Source organism: Hemibagrus wyckioides, linkage group LG03 (genome assembly GCF_019097595.1).
Source record: "Hemibagrus wyckioides isolate EC202008001 linkage group LG03, SWU_Hwy_1.0, whole genome shotgun sequence".
Taxonomy (NCBI): domain Eukaryota; kingdom Metazoa; phylum Chordata; class Actinopteri; order Siluriformes; family Bagridae; genus Hemibagrus; species Hemibagrus wyckioides.
Window position 1 is genome coordinate 28,751,313 of NC_080712.1, and position 18,901 is coordinate 28,770,213.

Below are 18,901 nucleotides of genomic sequence, written 5' to 3' on the forward strand. Positions count from 1 at the left end.
GAGAAAGATCTTTTTACCATATCCTGAATTTTAATAACATTTGAATCATTTCCAAGACTGAAAACGAATTAAAAGCAGTTAGGACATGCTACAGTGCTACAGTTTGTCCAGAAATGTCTCTACATGCTCTATGGAAGGCTTCTATATAGGATATACAGCAAATCTTTACACATGAAATGAAATGAAACAGCCATTACAACATACAGTCAGGAGAAAAAGAAAGCATGCCATCTTTCTTTCAATTCTAGTTTTTTTTTAATCATGGCCTACATAACAATTGTGTGGTTCTCAAGCACTTTTATATATGAACAAATATCAAAAATATAACCACAATAAATTACATAATGTAGTCATTTTTTCCCAAAAGAAAAAGTTAACCGGCATTCAGAAAAAAGACAGGAACAAATTAATAATACATTTCCAGGTGCATTTCCTTGACAATGATATAAAACAAAAAGAAAATATTGAAGTTATTTTTGCTAACAGTGGTTCTACATGTTTATGAATTATAGGGTGTACTTATTTTTTCTCAACTGGTTTTTTTGAATGGTACTTTACTTTTTGGGGGGGGGTTCACTTGAGGGTAATTGTTTATAGAGTTTTTTTTAATTCCTTTATATATTTACACCAACATTCATCTGTACATCTGTTTTAATGGTGACTGACTCTACTCGGTGGTGAGTGGTAGTGATTGTGAAACGAAGCTTTTCCTTATAGCTGTGTTGAGAAAGCGTTCATTACTCAGAGCTTTTTAACACACAGGATGTTAGCGCCACTTTAGAGTCGGGTAGAGATGTTATCTAAAACCAAAAACTGATTGTAAATTAATGTCAACAGGAATGAAGCAAAAATATGGCTAGTTTGCAGGCCTGCTGTTTGCCAGATGGTAAGAACATTTGTGTTTCCTAATAGTGTTGCTAATGAAGCAAGTTTGTCATTGCATTTGGTGATTTTTTAGACCCTTTTAGTGACAAATCTAGCATCTTTATGAGCAGAGGTTAGTGATTCTTCTGCAGTTGATAAGCTCAGATCTCAGGTGCTGGTTTTATGACTTGTGAGAACCTATTTAATCAATTCACCACTACTGTGTAAAGCCAACAACCAGTCAGTGACCAATGTTTTGGGGTTAACTCACACAATTCTTTGTTCATCATTTTAAACTCTCATCTTCAGTATATTTACAAGCCCTAAACGTAAGTTATTCCAATCATAACTGTTTCTCCCAACTGCTTCTTCTTCTTGTTTGTATACATCAATCAGGCATAACATTATGAGCATTATGAAAGTTGATGTGTTAGACACAGGAAAAATGGGCAAGTGTAAGGATTTGAGCGAGTTTGACAAGGGCCAAATTGTGACGGCTAGATGACTGGATCAGAGCATCTCCAAAACTGCAGCTCTTGTGGGGTGTTCCCGGTCTGCAGTGGTCAGTATCTATCAAAAGTGCAAGGTCCAATGAAGGAACAGTGGTGAACCAGCGACAGGGTCATGGACGGTCAAGGCTCATTGATGCACGTGAGGAGTGAAGGCCCATGTGATCCAATCCAACAGACGAGATACTGTTGTCAAACTGCTGAAGTTAATGCTGTTTCTGATAGAAAGGTGTCAGAATACACAGTGCATGACGGGTCAGGGCTGCTTTAGTAGCAAAAAGGGGAGCAACAGAATATTAGGCATAATGTTATGCCTGGTCGTATGACTGTGTTTTTGTATGCTGTATCAGTACTATTTACCTTCAGAGTGGGTTGTTATAATAGCAAAGGGGCAGTAAATCGTGAACAGACGTTCAAAAAGCACATATGGGATGGGTTTCCTTAAACTAACTTTTAGACATATAGAGTGTAAGCCATGATTGGCAGTGAGGATAAATAGGAAGCTGTGCTGTGCTGCTTGTGCTACAGAAGACTCACTAAATCATTTCTCTCATTTTCGCTTGCAGGAAATCTCTGAGTATCAAAAAGCTACCACAGCCGCAACTTCCTTTCACAATACTGTACACTTAATATCGAAAACCACATCAGTAGAGTAGAGTCCCTATTCCTATACACCACTTTCTCATAACTAAATGAGTAACTGTATATGACACGGCGCTCTAGTGAAAGCTCGTGCTCAGAATGAAAGACGCCGTTCACATGGTCATGTGATTCTGTGCCGCGCATAGCTTTCGACATCGATGGTCACGTGTTTATGACCAAATAAACTGAAAATATAATCTTTGAAAATATTTTGTCATTTCTAAAACTTTATTAATGTTTTTTTTTTTTAAAAGAAATGTGGATTGTTATTTTTACATATATTCGAAATCATCAGTACACATATGGTCAGCATTGAGGCTGAATTCCAAACGACTCGATACATGTAGTGCACTATGTAGGGTGTAGGGCGCCTGTATTTCTAATTCCACATAGTGTGCCTAATTAGGAGTCGGTGTGTTATTTGAGACCGGACCATCGACACGCCTCGGTCTCATTATCTCAATAGTTAAAGTTTAAGGAAGTGTCAAATCATATTTCGAACAAAAAGCGTCAGTTATGGATAAGCTTCGACGGGTTTTAAATGGCCGAGAGGATAATGAGGAACTTGGGCTGACGGCACAGGTAAACAGTCTGTATATTTACAGCAAATGTCTTCCTCAGTGGAGGTTTTGTGTTGTTGCGTATCGTTTTAAAGTGCCAGTTAATGGTGGCTAAGCCAGTTAGCATTGCAACCCTGCAAACGAATTATTCCTTAAAAAAAACTGTCAAGATATTTATTGACTTATTTTGTGTAGCATGACTTCGTACGAACTGTTTTCATCCAAACGAAAAATGTATATATTTATGTTGTATTTCCGCTATTTACTTCGTGGCCGAGTCTCAAATGACTGTCTTTTAAAAAATATTGCACACTACGTAGCGTGTAAATGTCATTCTTTCAAACCCTATGAAGTGTGCGTGTGTAGGGAGCAGTGAGGTGTTTGAGATACAGCTATGAACTTCTGGCTATATCAAGCTGTGTACAAAAAGTTTCTACTTGTAAACGTGTAAGCTTACTTATGTACACACCCAATCGTTTTACAGTAAAAGTAAAACCCGTCCAGTTAGATATAATAAATGACAATGGGTGTGTGTGTGTGTGTGTGTGTGTGTGTGTGTGTGTGTGTTTATTGGTGGTACATAGTTTGAGTGTTAGATAAACTGAAAACATAAACAAACACATTTGCCTCACCTTTCAGGTTGTGTAATTGTTTCTAGTCTTTCTATGTGTATAAATGTTCTGTGTTTTACTATTAACTTCATAGCTTTTTCTGATATTATTATAAATATTAACTACGTATTTGTTCCACCAAATGCTGCATGCACTCAGAGGATGGATATTGTAAGGTAAGGTCATGATCTTTGGATTAAATGGGTTGAAAAATCTTCTTTTTAAAAACATGATTTTCTGTCCATTCGTTTCTAAATGTAGGCTTGGAATAAACGTGTAATTCTGATAATAAACAATGTGCTAAGGTTTACGCAAAGCTTTGCGCTTGCACAGTTGACACCAAAAAAAGAGTAAGAGATCCTGCGACATAATTAGAAAGCCATCAAGGATCTAACACGCATCCATTACGGATAGAGAGAGAGTTTTTTGTTTTGTTTTACTTCACAACTTTGAGTCCAGTACAAAAGTTTCAGCACAAGACTTGACCTAAATACAAACACACAAACCACACAAATCAAAATTTTTCTCATGTCATTGTTGTTGAACAACCATTTAAAAAGGAGCTATTAGAGCTTTTGTTGCCAGTTACATAGTTGTGTTCTGAAGTACCTTCTACAAATGGATGACCGATTTGTCTTTGTTCATTTGCTTTGACCCTTCCACATAAGGGGACAAATGAAACTGAACCCTGTAACAAAATTCCCTTACAACAGCACAGTGCCACCGTTTCTCTGTTAATTTGTCACCCATATTCATGTGATGCATTTATAAAAATACATTATGATCATTTCTGAATCCAATGTCTGATAATGGACCTACACAAACCTGCTACTCCTGCTCTGCATGTGTCTTTATTTATTTTGGCGATCATACTGTTGGTTTGCACGGTGTGTTTGTGCCTGTCATTTTAATTTCAAGATTCAAGATTCAAGAAGCTTTATTGTCATTTCAACCACATATAGCTGACGCAGTACATAGTGAAATGAAACAACGTTTCTCCAGGACCTGGTGCTACATAAACATACAACAACAAAATTCAACACAAAACAACACCACAGAGCTAGGACAGAAGTTTGTCTTAGCCACGTAAAGTGCACAGTGTGCTGCTAGGTGCAAACGGAGCATAGACAAGACAGTGCAAAAGACAATAAATACAAGAAAGACAACACAAAAGAACACAGGACACTTAGCGCCAAAAAGAAAGAGAAGAACAAGTGTAATGAAATGTAAGTGAAATAAAATAAGATAAAGTGAAGTGATGTAAAAAAGTATTGTGCAAAAAATACACAGCAGCTGTTGAGGTAGTGCAAACAAATAATAATAATAATAATAATTATAATAATAATAATTTAACTTGAATGTGCTATTTGATACATGTTTATTCGACTTTTGTCATAGCAGTTATGAAGTGAAGCAGTTATAAAGTGTTCTATCGCTATCAGCTAAGAGCAAAGTGCTGTTAGTCTTAGACTAAAAAGGTGGCAGTAAAAAATAAGCCAAAATGCACCATGTGGACTAATTATAGTCTGCCTTCCTATACACCGATCAGGCATGATGTTCTGACCACTGACATCTCATCATGGCACCTGTTAGTGGGTGGGATATATTAGGCAGCAAGTGAACATTTTGTCCTCAAAGTTGATGTGTTAGACAACTGGATCAGAGCATCTCCAAAACTGCAGCTCTTGTGGGGTGTTCCCGGTCTGCAGTGGTCAGTATGTAACAAAAGTGGTCCAAGAAAGGACCAGTGGTGAACCGGCGACAGGGTCATGGGCAGCCAAGGCTCACTGATGCACGTGGGGAGTGAAGGCTGGCCCGTGTGATCCGATCCAACAGACGAGCTACTGTTTCTCAAGTTAATGCTGGTTCTGATGGAAAGGTGTCAGAATACACAGTGCATGACTGGTCAGGACTGTTTTGGCAGCAAAAGGGGGCCCCAATATCACAATATCAGGCAGGTGGTCATAATGTTATGCCTGATTGGTGTAAATTTGCTTTATTTTTCAGAGATTGATATTTAATTAGAAATTAGTTGTCCCATCAGTTAATTAATTAGTTGTGTCCCAGCAGTAGTCATGTGACCTAATGCTTAAACCTCAAAAATGAAGCTTAGTTTTAATATAGCTTAATGTAGACACATAACAGGCATTTTCAGTCTGTTTGAATTTTAAGTAAGATTTATTGTAAATCAGTTAAAACAGTAAAGCAAAAAATTGTGTTGTTTTTATCATGTCAGAGGAAATGCTTTACTGCTGATATGATGAAACATCTGGCTGATCAGGCTAAGTTGTTGATATCTTGTGTTATCTTGTGCCTGGTAAACTCTACAGCTGCCTGTAAACCTCTGGCCTTTCAGTTTCACAGTGCCAGCTAAAATCAAAAGTGTCTTACTGATTCAGTTTGGTTTGTAATAGTGTTCTCGAATGTACAACTGCTATACATGCCAGGCTTGATTTAGTCACATTCAGCATGTTTCCTAATGAAAGGAACCATGTGATATCCTGCCATTGTTTCCCCTCAGGTCCTGGATGCCTCCACGCTCAGTTACAGCACAAGGATCAAATGGTTCGTCATATGCTTCGCCTCCGGGATCCTGTGCTCCATACTGGTGAGGAGTTTACTAGTTTCTGGGGGAAAAAAATTATTCAGATGTTTTCTCCAGTTTATTGAAGCTGAGCCAAAAGTGAAAGAGGGCAGTTCTCTCAAGTGATCTTTCATTCAGGAAGTAACTGAATGGTGTTAATTTACCTAGTCCATTTCCTGGCTCACTGTTTGCATTCTTCTGTGCAACTTCAGACCTGCCAGCCTTTACTCATTCTAACTATAATCATTATGAGACCAACATTTCTCAATTAAAAACTTTTGACAGATCATTTTAGTAGTAACGATGAAGCGAGTTCAATCTTGTCACAGATGTGTTCATACACCCTGTGTTTTAATGTAACAACTAGGTGAAAAAATTAGTTTTAGTTGAAATCAGCCTAATATTGTCATTAATATTGACACACAAATTATTGAGAGGTTTTTGTGCAACCCAGCCCCCACCCGGAACACAACACACACTTGGTTTGTGGGCGTGCTGATAACGACTAGCTGATAGTTCACACCATGTTAACCACCCTGCTGTGTGTGCTCTCACAAGAACACTCCAGACTGTCCACCAGCTCCGGGTTTCTTGTAATTCCTGTAATTTCCCATAATTTGGGAATTATTTTTTTAAATAGTTTTTTTTTTTTTTTTAAGTACAGTGACACTATTGTGAATTCTCAAATCTTATTGGTCAGAAGATGGTGACAAATTTTCTCTAACAGCTTGACTGATTTAAACGATAGATTCATAATAAAAAACTAATTTTACTGTATTAGGTTCTATAGTCATTCATTTGTACAACAGATGCTCCATAGTAATAAACTGATTAAAAAACATTATTTCACAAAGAAACAAGTATAACCATTAATATGTTTTAGGTCTAGAATGCCACTAGGGGGCAGGATTTAACCAATATCAGTGTCAATTTATCAATTCTGTCCATTATTCCTCAGGAATTACTAACATCAACGTTATTCATTTGTTTGAATTGACAGTTTTATACTTGTATAGTATACACAGTGTTACTCAGTTACTCAGTGTTTATTGGATAACACTGTCTTGGGTTTTTTTTTGGACTAAACAGGGCACTGCACTACTTTTCCTGCCCAAAGGAATGCAGCTGTTTGCCGTATTTTACACCTTAGGAAACCTTGCAGCTCTAGCTAGGTAAGATATCTCATAAGCATTGTGTGCAATCTTTCTGACCTTGTCCTTGTGACCCATGTTGAGCTCATGCTTAACCTCTCACTTCTAACCCATTAATGTCTCAACAGAGGCTTTTGAATAGAAATATCAACACCACCACCACAAAACTGTACTATATAGCACCGACAGATTTCACTGCACACTTTGGTTAAAAACCTGAAGCTTGCCCTTCAGGCAGTTACTGATGGAGACTTTAATCATTAATGCACAGCCTTTACATGACTAATCCCATGTGCTTCTGTCTGTCTTTTCAATGACAGTCTGTTGTTTATCCACTTGGCTTTGTTACTGTTGCGCAAATGTCCTAAAGTATGCCAAGCTCCTCTCCATGGAAACAATGTCCTTTAATGCAGACAGCTCAGTAGTACGTGATCTCTGCCCTCAAACACGTGCATTTACTTTACAAGGCCCTCTGTTCAAATTCTGTCACATATGTGTCTTGTGTTTCTGAGATTTCGGCTGCCTAAATAAACGGACCAGCTCTGTTTAGACAAGGTAATGTCTTCTGCTTGGTTGCTTTGTCTCTAGTTATTCTATGTGGACGGAATATACTACTTCCTGTGGCCTTATACTACAGAGTTATGCAATATATTAAATTCATGCAGTGTTAAAGTGTCCTTTCACAAGAAACCAGGCAAGAAGAATCACACACCCACACGTATGCAGACCGATACAGTGTCCCCTCGGTTGTGTGAAAATGAAGACACAGGCTTTGAGTTGAGAACTTGCATTTTTTTTTAAGGGGTTGTCATGAGATCTGGGGCATTAGTTCTGTTCAGCATCGCACAATTCAGGTCTGTCTGGCTTTCACCACAGGATCATAGCTCCAGCGCTGATCATCCTGCTATTGCAGCCAGATTCTCCTCTGTGAGTAAGCCTGCTTGGACCCAGTGTTGCCTTGCTCTTTACCGCCAGTCATAAAAAGAGACCTTAAACAAAGTGTGACTGCCCCCTCGTTAGCATTTGAAACGGATACCATCCCAAACGAGTTTGTTAGTCCCTCTGCTCATCTGAATTCTTTTTAAGGCATGAGTGCTAAGAGTTCAAACAGCGGGTCTCGTTTGTCATATTCCCATGCAGCACTGGTTGTGTATGTGACCCAAGCTGGAAAATGCTGCACCAGTCTGTTGTGACAGCACTTCAGAATCAGTTATGCAGGAACCAGGAAGAGGCCTAATTATTAACCAGAGTCAGAATGCATGAAAATGCCCCAGAATTTCCCTGCCATCCATCCTCGCTGCACCTTGGTTATTGTCAGCACTCTGTGGAAAATTTCTTCTTAACTATCTATTTTTATCCACAGAGCTGGGGTGCATCTTTTGTATCTGAATATAGTGTAGGATTGAAATTTTAAGCCACATAATTAGACCTTAATTTCCTCAGGTATACTTTTAATTAATTTTTAGAGCTTTAAAGGTACACTGTATTAAGCTTTATCTGGAAAACCTGATGCATACTACAAACCAAGCAACAAGGTGGAGATTATTAACTATTTTTTTCGAATCTTTTAGAGAGATACGTCATTGATATTTTACAGATAAATTTATTTACAGTTGTATTTATTCATTTGACAAATGCTTTCATCCAAAGTGACTAACAATCAGGGCGGTATGTAATCTGTGTATTCACCATGTTTGACGTCCCAACCTTCAGTCCACCCATTTTCTGTAGGAGCCTAAAGGATCTTCCTTTTATCCTGTAATAAAATTGGCAGACGAGCCAATCGACATATGGATTTGAAATGACTGACCATCTATAAGCTCCGCCCCCCTGCTTCGTATATAACATTAGTAATATTTCAGCCGGTGCTCTAACCTAATCTACATTTTCTCATTTGAACTTGCTGTGGCCTTGCTTTCTGTCACAGTAAATGGAGAATGTTAAATTTTTTGTGTTTTGACTACATGGCCAAGTATATAACTATATTGATTAGGAATGCCCATGAACACTTTGTGTGTTATTGAATAAACTGTCTTTTTTTAAGATGAAGACACCTAGAAAATGTTTTTAATATTTTATGTGTGTGTATATATATACACACACACACACACACACACACACATCTTTTCCAAGAACAGGAAGAAAGTGTATATGTAAACTTTCCACTTTCAGCCATAGAAGCAGTGAGTAAACATGTCAGTGTATTATTATGCAGATGTGATGTTTGCTGAGACAGGTGCTACCAGAAAGGTAAATACAAGAAGCATTACACTGGACGTTCTCTCTGAACAGTAATTAAAATATTCTAGAGGTTCTGTCTCATTCATCAGCATTATCTTCTCTGCTGTCTTGCTGTTCATATTTCTGCCTTTCCCTTTCACATGAGCAGATTTCTCTCTGAAGGAACAGAGCTCTTAATCTTGTCTTCTCAGAGGTCAAAGATGACGTCTTGGATCTGTTAGCGTAGACGTTTGCTCCTTAGTGCTATGCACGGGACATGACTGCCGCTCATGCATTAGACCTTCACTAATCTAATATATGCCTCAGTTAGCCTGCTTGAGTAACACACTTTGGAGATCCTCAGCCCTCAGGGGACTAGACTCATTCTGTTCCTGGTCACATCAGGAGAAAGAATGGAAGAAGAAATCTCAGTGATACTCTTTAATCTGATTTTTGTTTAATATTAAATTACAAATCCCAGTGCATTTTTACCTCCATCACCCATAAAGCTGCAATAGTTTGTTCGGTAGGAGCTCCCTGTTAGAAATCCATGTTTGATGTTAAACAAGTGTAATAAATTTGTAGTTTTAAATAATTAGATGCAGATGCTCCTGGCGCAATTAAGCAGTAACATCCTGCCTCTTTGTTAAGAATGAAATGTTTTAAAACAGCTCCAGTCAACCTTGATTTTGGTACAGAGAAGCCAGATCTGAATTCATAAATAGGGCATGCACTTCAAGCTCATGTTTCAGCATGGACAATATCTTCATTTAGAAAATGCACCAGGAAATACGTTTGGGAATTATTCTCAAAAGCAGGCTTTCATGGACAGTAATGGTAAGACATTAGTATTAAAGGAAATCCAGGAAAGCATATTTTGCTGAAACATTTCTATCCTTAAGGGAGGGATCTCTTCCAGGATGACTGCACCCCCATCCACACAGCACAAAGTCCCAGGGTAGAAAAAAAAAAAAGTAAATCATATTCTATGACCTTGACGGTAAGCAGATTCCAACTCAATTAAACACTTATGGGAATTTCTGGACTGATGTGTTAGACATTGCACTCTACTATTATCATCAAACCAGAAGAATGAATATCGTTTGGTAGAATAGAGTTGAACTCCTCATCATCCCTCTAGGATGGTGACCTTTACTTTCTTGTGGTGGCTCTGGTATTTCCTTTGTCACATGTCTGTCTGTATACATGATTATATTACCATGGCATCAGCTTTTTCTCTCTATTTAACATGTACAACCTTCCTCTTTATCTGCTTTCTCTAGTACCTGTTTCCTCATGGGCCCAATGAAACAGCTGAAGCGCATGTTTGAGCCGACTAGACTCATAGCCACCTGCGTCATGCTGGTAAGTCTGAAGCTACTGTCTGCCTCATATGTGTCTAACTACAATGCTGAAGTGGTTCTCTAGCTCACACCTCTTGATTTTGCCTGAAAAGCTGCATTAACCCAGACTACAGTAATGCTCTAACCCAGACTATAGTTTCACACCACTGCACTGTGAGCCTGGAAGTGAAAGAGCCAAGAAGACGAAGTCATTACAGGAGCTTGAACCAAACTGACACCAAAGGCCTAGTCATTTAATCCTCAGTAAAGCCTTAGCATTCAGTATAATGAGCTTGAGCTTAGAGAGATCTTCTGTATCTACTCTTTACATGCAATCATAGAGTTCAGGAGCTGCAAAAGTACTAGTATAGGTAGATGAATATATAAATATATGCAATTTATAGAACAGACACTTTTGGTTCTCAAATCTGATTGGCTGAGTCACATTCAAAGCCGTTGATATACTGGATAAATGTACACATGCGCGCACACACACACACACACACACATTTTGTGTTAATGTACCAGGTTCTGTCCTAAGTAGAAGAATTGTTTTTGCTCGCCCTCTTGTGGCTTTAATAAACCAATAAAACAAATCTGTCTCGTTCATTACTAACATTAGCTAAGTTAGCTAGCTAGCTTATGATTAAAAAATTTCCCTGTACTGGGTCATTGTATATCTTGGGACAAAGCCATGGAGCTTATTTAGTAACAAAAGAAAGTGAGAGCATATGTAACACAGTCTCTAAGTTTTTTTTTTTTGTTTTTTTTTTTGGTTTTGTTTTTTAAAAGTAGATAAAGTTTAACCCAAACAGTACGAACAGAATCCGTAATTGAGCTTTTTCACATTTTTGAGTTAAATGAAAAGGTGTTTTGTTCTCGTCCATAAAGCATTACGTGATTTATCTGTTTCTCTCCAGCTGTGCCTTGTCCTGACCTTATGTGCAGTCTTTTGGGTAAGCAGCTTTGTATAATACATTAGTTTAACAGGCGTGTTGACTCGATACATTTATACTAGAACTTACAATTCTATAATTAACACTATGCAACTGTAAAACACTTTCACTTAACTGTTTTGCCTTTTTCTTCATAGTGGCATAAAAAGGGGCTGGCTATCATCTTCTGCATCTTACAGTTCTTAGCTATGACGTGGTAAGTATCAAGGTGTTGGTGGTTATCCGGACCGCTGACTTCTATATATTTGTAACTATAATGAATGAAATGAAAAGATTCTTTTATTGTCACTATACTGAGTACAGCAAAATCAGAGCAGTCCTTGCTGTGCAATTGTAATGATGTATACGTGTAAATAATACGTATGTAAATACTATTTATATAGATATAAATAAGTTGTTGCACAACAGTTCAACAGAGGGATTGCGTATAATGAGAGGGTATTAAAGTGTTACAAGATGTAAAGTGTTACAGGATCTAACCCTAGTAATATAGAATATAATGTGCAGCAGAATGTAAACTGCTAATTTCTTCATATACACTCAGTAGATGTTTATTAGTGGCTTCAACCTTTAGTCCATTCTCAGTACAGAATACAGTGTTGAATTGCACATTGCATCTTTAACGTTATACAGTAACATGCTATTTAACGTGGTAGCATTTACAAACATAAATGTTCCTCTGCATAAAGTCAGGGGGTGTGTGTGTGTGTGTGTGTGTGAGCTGAGCCTGGACTATCCAGTTAGGGAGTAAAGTCACATTCATCCACACCATGCCCTGCAGCTCGAAATCAGCCTGGCACTGACTTCCTATTCTGTCTGGACCACTGCCATCTGTGAGCTCCTGTGGCTAACTGTGCCTGATTCAGCTTTAATTAAGCCAGGCAGGTTGCTATTAACTGCATGCTGCTCATATAGGCAACAGGAAATCAACTAAATGGACCTAAAAATATCCAAGGTGAGGGATAGGATAGGCCAAAATAGCATAGAAATACATAAACAACAGATTAGACTGGTGGTGCCTATTTCAAACCAACATATACAGCACTTAATTTTGCTTTTATAAGATTACGTTCAGCAGTGGTGTAATTGTCTCTTTTAATATAGTAGAAATATCTCTTTTAATATAGTATAAACATGACGTGAATGGATAAATTCCCTTAGTCATTCAGCAACATGAGTAAGATTAAATAATATAAGAAGTTTAAAAGAACCAGAGCTGTTATGATCCTGCATGGAACAGTTCAGATTGAAGTGTGTGGTTAATGAAGGTGACAATTTTGGGGTCATCATACCCATAGTTAGACAGTGGGTCCCAATCATTTTTTAAAACCGATCTTAAATAATACTAAAATAAAGTGTGTGTACACTGGCTAGCTGCATCGCTGCTGTTGATTGGTTTCTTCACAGTAGACATGACTAAAAATTGTCCTCATTGTCCACTTTACATCTGCCATTAATAATTTGGGAGTAAAAAAAAAGACAGAGAGGGCTAATAGTGTCTCCCGCTAAGCTAGGCTTCTGTTAGGCTGGGGAATAAAGCTAATCTCTCTTGGCATGTCCTGATCCTTTCTGCTGGCTCCAGTCACACCACAGACTGCTGGAGCATGAGAGACAAATGACTAACTTTATTTGCATTCCTCACCCTCAGCATGCGTGTGTGGGGACTTTTACACACGTCACTGGCCCAGACTTTATTGCCAGTGTTACTGTCATCATCACTGACGATACGTACTCTTCTTCCACATCCTGAGTCATATCAGGATAGCAGACAAGTGCCATCACCCTGGCAACTGCTCGTTCCGCACACACACGCACACACACACACTTTTGCCAACATGATCCTCACACCGGCACAGTGATGTGCCATTTCTAATACCGTGGATAGAAAGAAGGGCACAAGCCTTGAGCCAGCTCATGTGTGGCAGTGAGATTCCATACATGCCTGGATAGCACAATCTGTTAATCTACTATCTCGCATGAACTGCATTCGATGTCACTCGAAAAATTCTTCTGTAAATATTTAACCAGTTCATAGTCACCTTAGATTTGTCTCCATGTTGAAAAGCTGTATGCTTTTTAAAAAAGGTAATCAGGGTTGTACATGTGAATTCTTGAATGGAATATAAAACAATATCTAAAAAATTGATATGTTAATATGATGTGCAAGGTTTCAAATCTCTGCTGGTTTGAATAAATCATTTTTGTGCCTTATTGTTCGATAGTTTGTGTTATTAAGATTTAGTCCTTGCTGTGATCATAAATGGAAATCATTTTATTATAGAAGACCTCTCTGGTTGCAAACAGTTTAAGAAGCCCTCATTAGGCCCATTGTGTCTGGGTTTTAAACTGATATTTTCGGGTATATTTGAATTAATTCCTGTTACCTTCAGGCGTCCCATTCATTTGAAAGCCTTTAATAGATTATGAACCATTAGCACTGTGTTATTGAATTAAAGATAATGCAATCTTATTATCAGTTATCTCCATCTCAGTTTATTTGGGCCTGAGTTATAGTGAGAGAAATTAGAAATGTACTAACCTACATCTCTTCTTCGTTCTTGTTTTTATTTTTTAGGTACAGCATCTCATACATTCCATTTGCTCGGTAAGCTGAAACTCATTTATGTCTCTCTCTCTCTACACATATGCTTTTGTGTCTAGGTATCTTTTGATTTAAAAAAAATATTATATAAATCCTTGGCTCCTGTTGTCAATCAGTTATTTTCAAAATCCAGGTAAGTTACAGCTCAGGCTCGAAGCTACCTTTTACAGTGTACATATTTCTAATTCTACACACGTTAGCATCCATTCTGCATTTGCCAGGTAGGTCTGTTCTGTAATATGTGAAAGTTGGCAGATGAGATTATATATCATTACTTAATTCCAACCGAGACTGAAGAATTCCTCCAAATGTCAGTGTGTAACCTCTCCTGCTCTAGCTGGGTGGTTTGTTTTGTCTGGGTATCTGAATGAAAACATGTTATTTACCCACGGTTGTGCTGCTGTCCCTGACCATATGGCACTAATCCTCTCCTGGAGCATGATTGGGTGTCTGCACCATACAAATGGCACTGGGTTTATTTTTGTTCTTGTTTTGGTTTGAGTTTTTCATCCTCTCTGTGCTCCTTGCTTGACCCTCATGAAGCTATGTGTTTAATTCCTTAATACAGATGTCAAAAAGCCATCTTTGCTCTCCTGGGAGCTTGTCCAGCTGAGGACATTCCCTATATGTGCGGTTTAAACTCTGCCTATGACTGTAAGGTTGTATTAAATTACAAAGTAATGCTTTAGGATCAAATATGATTTCAGAAGAATCTCATTTTTTAAACTTGAAGTGATCAAACTATAGAGATTTTTTGTTTTTGATTGGTTTTAGTTTGGCTTTTTAAATAGAGACATATTTAGCTTATAACCACTAGTACCTTTTCTAAAAAATTGAATAGGTAATTGAAAAGGAAGAACATTTGTAAATCGGTCATTCACGTTCTTATTAATTTCTTTGTTCCACAAGTTTCATATCTAATCACTTGCCTGCATGAAACTAAGAACCTCTGACCTGCATGACATTTTTTTTAAAATACCTTATATTGCCAAATGTTTTGGGACACCCCAAATCATTGAATTCAGGGGTTGGGCTTGGCCCCTTAGATCCAGCGAAAAGAACTCTTAATGCTTTATCATTTTGGACAGTTTTGAACAATTTCATGCTCCCTACTTTGTGGGAACAGTTTGGGGATGACCCCTTCCTGTTCCAACATGACTGTGCACCAGTGCACAAGGCAAGGTCCATAAAGACATGGATGAGAGAGTTTGGTGTGGAGGAACTTGACTGGCCTGCACCTCAACATGACGTGGCCTGCACGGAGTCCTGACCTCAACCCGATAGAACACCTTTGGGATGAATTAGAGCAGAGACTGCAAGCCAGACCTTCTTGTCCTGCATTAATACCTGACCTCACAAATGTGTTTCTAGAGGAATGGTCAAAAATTCCCATAAACACACTCCTAAACCTTGTGGAAAGCCTATTATAGCTTGTTATAGCTGCAAAGGGTGGGCTAATTCCATATTACTTCCATGTTCATGAAAAGGCAGGTGTCCCAAAACTTTTGGCAATATAGTGTACAGGGGTTGGACAATGAAACTGAAATGCCTAGTTTTAGACCACAATAATTCATTAGTATGGTGTAGGGCCTCCTTTTGCGGCCAATACAGCATCAATTCGTCTTGGGAATGACAGATACAAGTCCTGCACAGTGGCCAGAGGGATTTTGAGCCATTCTTCTTGCAGAATAGTGGCCAGGTCACTACGTGATGCTGGTGGAGGAAAATGTTTCCTGACTCGCTCCTCCAAAACACCCCAAAATGGCTCAATAATATTTAGATCTGGTGACTGTGCAGGCCATGGGAGATGTTCAACTTCACTTTCATGTTCATCAAACCACTCTGTCACCAGTCTTGCTGTGTGTATTGGTGCATTATCATCCTGATACACGGCATCGCCTTCAGGATACAATGTTTGAACCATTGGGTGCACATGGTCCTCCAGAATGGTTCGGTAGTCCTTGGCAGTGAAGCGCCCATCTAGCACAAGTATTGGGCCTAGGGAATGCCATGATATTGCAGCCCAAACCATCACTGATCCACCCCCATGCTTCACTCTGGGCATGCAACAGTCTGGGTGGTACGCTTCTTTGGGGCTTCTCCAATACATGAACAATACATGTTTCACATTGTCCACAGCCCAAGATTTTCGCTGCTGGCACCATTGAAACCGATGTTTGGCATTGGCACGAGTGACCAAAGGTTTGGCTATAGTAGCCTGGCCATGTACATTGACCCTGTGGAGCTCCCGACGGACAGTTTTGGTGGAAACAGGAGAGTTGAGGTGCACATTTAATTCTGCAGCGAGTTGGGCAGCTGTGGTTTTATGTTTTTTGGATACAATCCGGGTTAGCACCCGGACATCCCTTTCAGACAGCTTCCTCTTGCGTCTACAGTTACTCCTGTTGGATGTGGTTCGTCCTTCTTGGTGGTATGCTGACATTACCCTGGATACCGTGGCTCTTGATACATCACAAAGACTTGCTGTCTTAGTCACAGATGCGCCAGCGAGACGTGCACCAACAATTTGTCCTCTTTTGAACTCTGATATGTCTCCCATAATGTTGTGTGCATTGCAATATTTTAAGCAAAACTGTGCTATTACTCTGCTAATTAAACCTTCACACTCTGCTCTTACTGGTGGAATGTGCAATCAATGAAGATTGGCCACCAGGCTGGTCAAATTTAGCCATGAAACCTCCAACACTAAATTGGCCAGTGTTTCAGTTTCATTGTCCAACCCCTGTATATCTTTTATAGGTAGAGAAGGCCAAAAACATTTACTCACTGGTTAGTAATTTAGGAGACAGGAAGAGTTTTTAATAATCAGCATATTTATCCTGTTATGCTTTGACTTTTTCCAGTGGGTGGCTCAAGATATTTCACTGACTGAAATCTATCATTTGTTGACAAATTTTGCATATATCCAAACCCTATCTATGTGATCAAAGTGTAAAGTGTGAGCTAAAAAGTAGGTCAGCAACTTAACTTAACTAGCCACGATGCTTAGTGTATAACAGTTTAAAAAATTAAAACAGTTAAAATAAATCAAAATGCAGAGAAAAGGCAGTGAATGTGCTGTTTAATGTGTTAGTGGAAGGCTCTTTGTGAGAGGTTTTACGTAACCTGATTCAACTGTCTGATGTTTCGAAAGTTTTCTTAGGTGTGTGGTTGTTGAGAGTCCGTGTCCTCTTTATTTTGCAGGCACTTGCGCAGAAAGTGTGATGTCCATACTATGATATATTCTTAGCAGCATAGGCCTAGATCTAAAATGCACTCCATCTATTAGTAGCTCAGTATGTGTGAGCCAGACAGCTATGAAGCTGTATGAACCCAAGTGCCAGAATATGAAGCAGAATGTGAATGAGTGTCTGATTTGTGGTGGTGGTGATTATGATGATGCTGTTTTGTTAGAAATAAAACCTAAACCTTGTAGAGCTGATGACCAAAGCCTTCCAGTTTCACTGGCTTGTTATTGGGTTAGCAGACACTGGAGCTGCATCATGGCTTAGTGAGCCAACGCTGTGTTTGGAGCTATTTTTTAATGAGTATGGTGCTTTCTGTCATCCCCATCCTCTTGTGACTGTAGCGGTAGCATCAGTGCTTGCTCCATGGCATGCTTTTTTTTTCATCCTGATATAATATATGCCTGCGATGAAGGTTTTACATCCCCATCACTCTGATCCAGCACTAAACTAGCTCTCTAAGCAGAGTTGACTACAGAGTAGTGAGGTGTGTTTAGGTTTGATGTGCTGGGGGTGCGGGAGGAGTCTTTGAACATGCCTTTCAAAGGTATGAGGGGACGGAGTTACCCAGAGCCCCTCCTCCTTCCTCCTCCCCTCTTCCTTTTAACCTTGACAGCTCTTCACACCTCCTCCTGGATGTAGAACTGTGATATAGTCTGCATAGCAACACGTTAATAGCGAGAGAGAGAGAGACTGAAAGAGGGGGTGGGGGAAGATGAGGATAAGGAGGCGCCATGACCTCGTTCTGCAGTTGCCATAGTGACCGTGCGGGTTACATCATCCCGCAGCCACGTACCTGATGTCAGGGGAGGTGCGTTGGTCCTTTCCCGCCAAAACAGAATAAAACGAGCAACAGATCCGCCCATCCACAGCCCAAGAATAAAGCTAGTCCAGCACAAACCGCTGAGTGATTCAACTGAATAAGCAACTCAGAAAGCAGATTTGCTCCCATTGCTAAAATTTTCAATGATAAATGTTTCATATTGTAATAATCTGTCTATTTTTAAAAAGGTTCTTAAATTGTTTCTTGAAATTCAGAATTCATTAGTTTACCACAATGATTTTTTTCCTGTGTTTTCTTCCTGCAGGGATGCAGTCATAAAGTGCTTCACTTCCTGTTTGAGCTAAAGCTGCTTTCCTCAGCAAGCCATGTAATGTCCACCCAAAATCTTCAAAATATACATAGTAAATATGTAAAATATTATATTGCAAAGATTTTTTGATTTAATTTTTGCTAATATAAGCCAGCATATTGTTATACTTTGAAATATTTCTTGCATCCTCCAGATTCCATATTTAGCATTAAAATGAAACATTCATCAGAAGATGCTTTTTTATGTTTGCAGCATTTTTATGTGTATTCTGGGTAAATGAACAGTATGTGCCCAATATGATCAAATATTTAAGTACATGTGGTGTGAGACTGCTGTTAAAAAAAACTGTGCCAAAACTGTGCATTATTTCTTATGTCTTAATTTGTACATTAAATGCAATTTGTATATTTTACACAAAATATTTTGTATGCATTTACACAGTAAACTGTCTAACACTGCTCTTCTTGTAATAAATGCAATTATCCTCTGTCTTTTTGATGTGTATTTTGTGTGTGCGCGC

The 18,901-nt window shown here is 38.8% G+C and overlaps 1 protein-coding gene across 1 annotated transcript; it reads left to right on the forward strand.

Annotated features, from left to right (window-relative positions):
- The first annotated feature begins 2,439 nt into the window (after positions 1-2,439).
- sft2d1 (SFT2 domain containing 1) lies at positions 2,440-18,872 on the forward strand. Its single transcript, XM_058384239.1, has 8 exons — positions 2,440-2,597; positions 5,708-5,794; positions 6,860-6,942; positions 10,425-10,506; positions 11,405-11,440; positions 11,578-11,636; positions 14,016-14,045; positions 18,376-18,872. Exons 1-8 carry the CDS (start codon positions 2,532-2,534, stop codon positions 18,413-18,415), a joined length of 483 nt encoding a protein of 160 aa, XP_058240222.1. The 5' UTR covers positions 2,440-2,531; the 3' UTR covers positions 18,416-18,872.
- Positions 18,873-18,901: the final 29 nt, after the last annotated feature.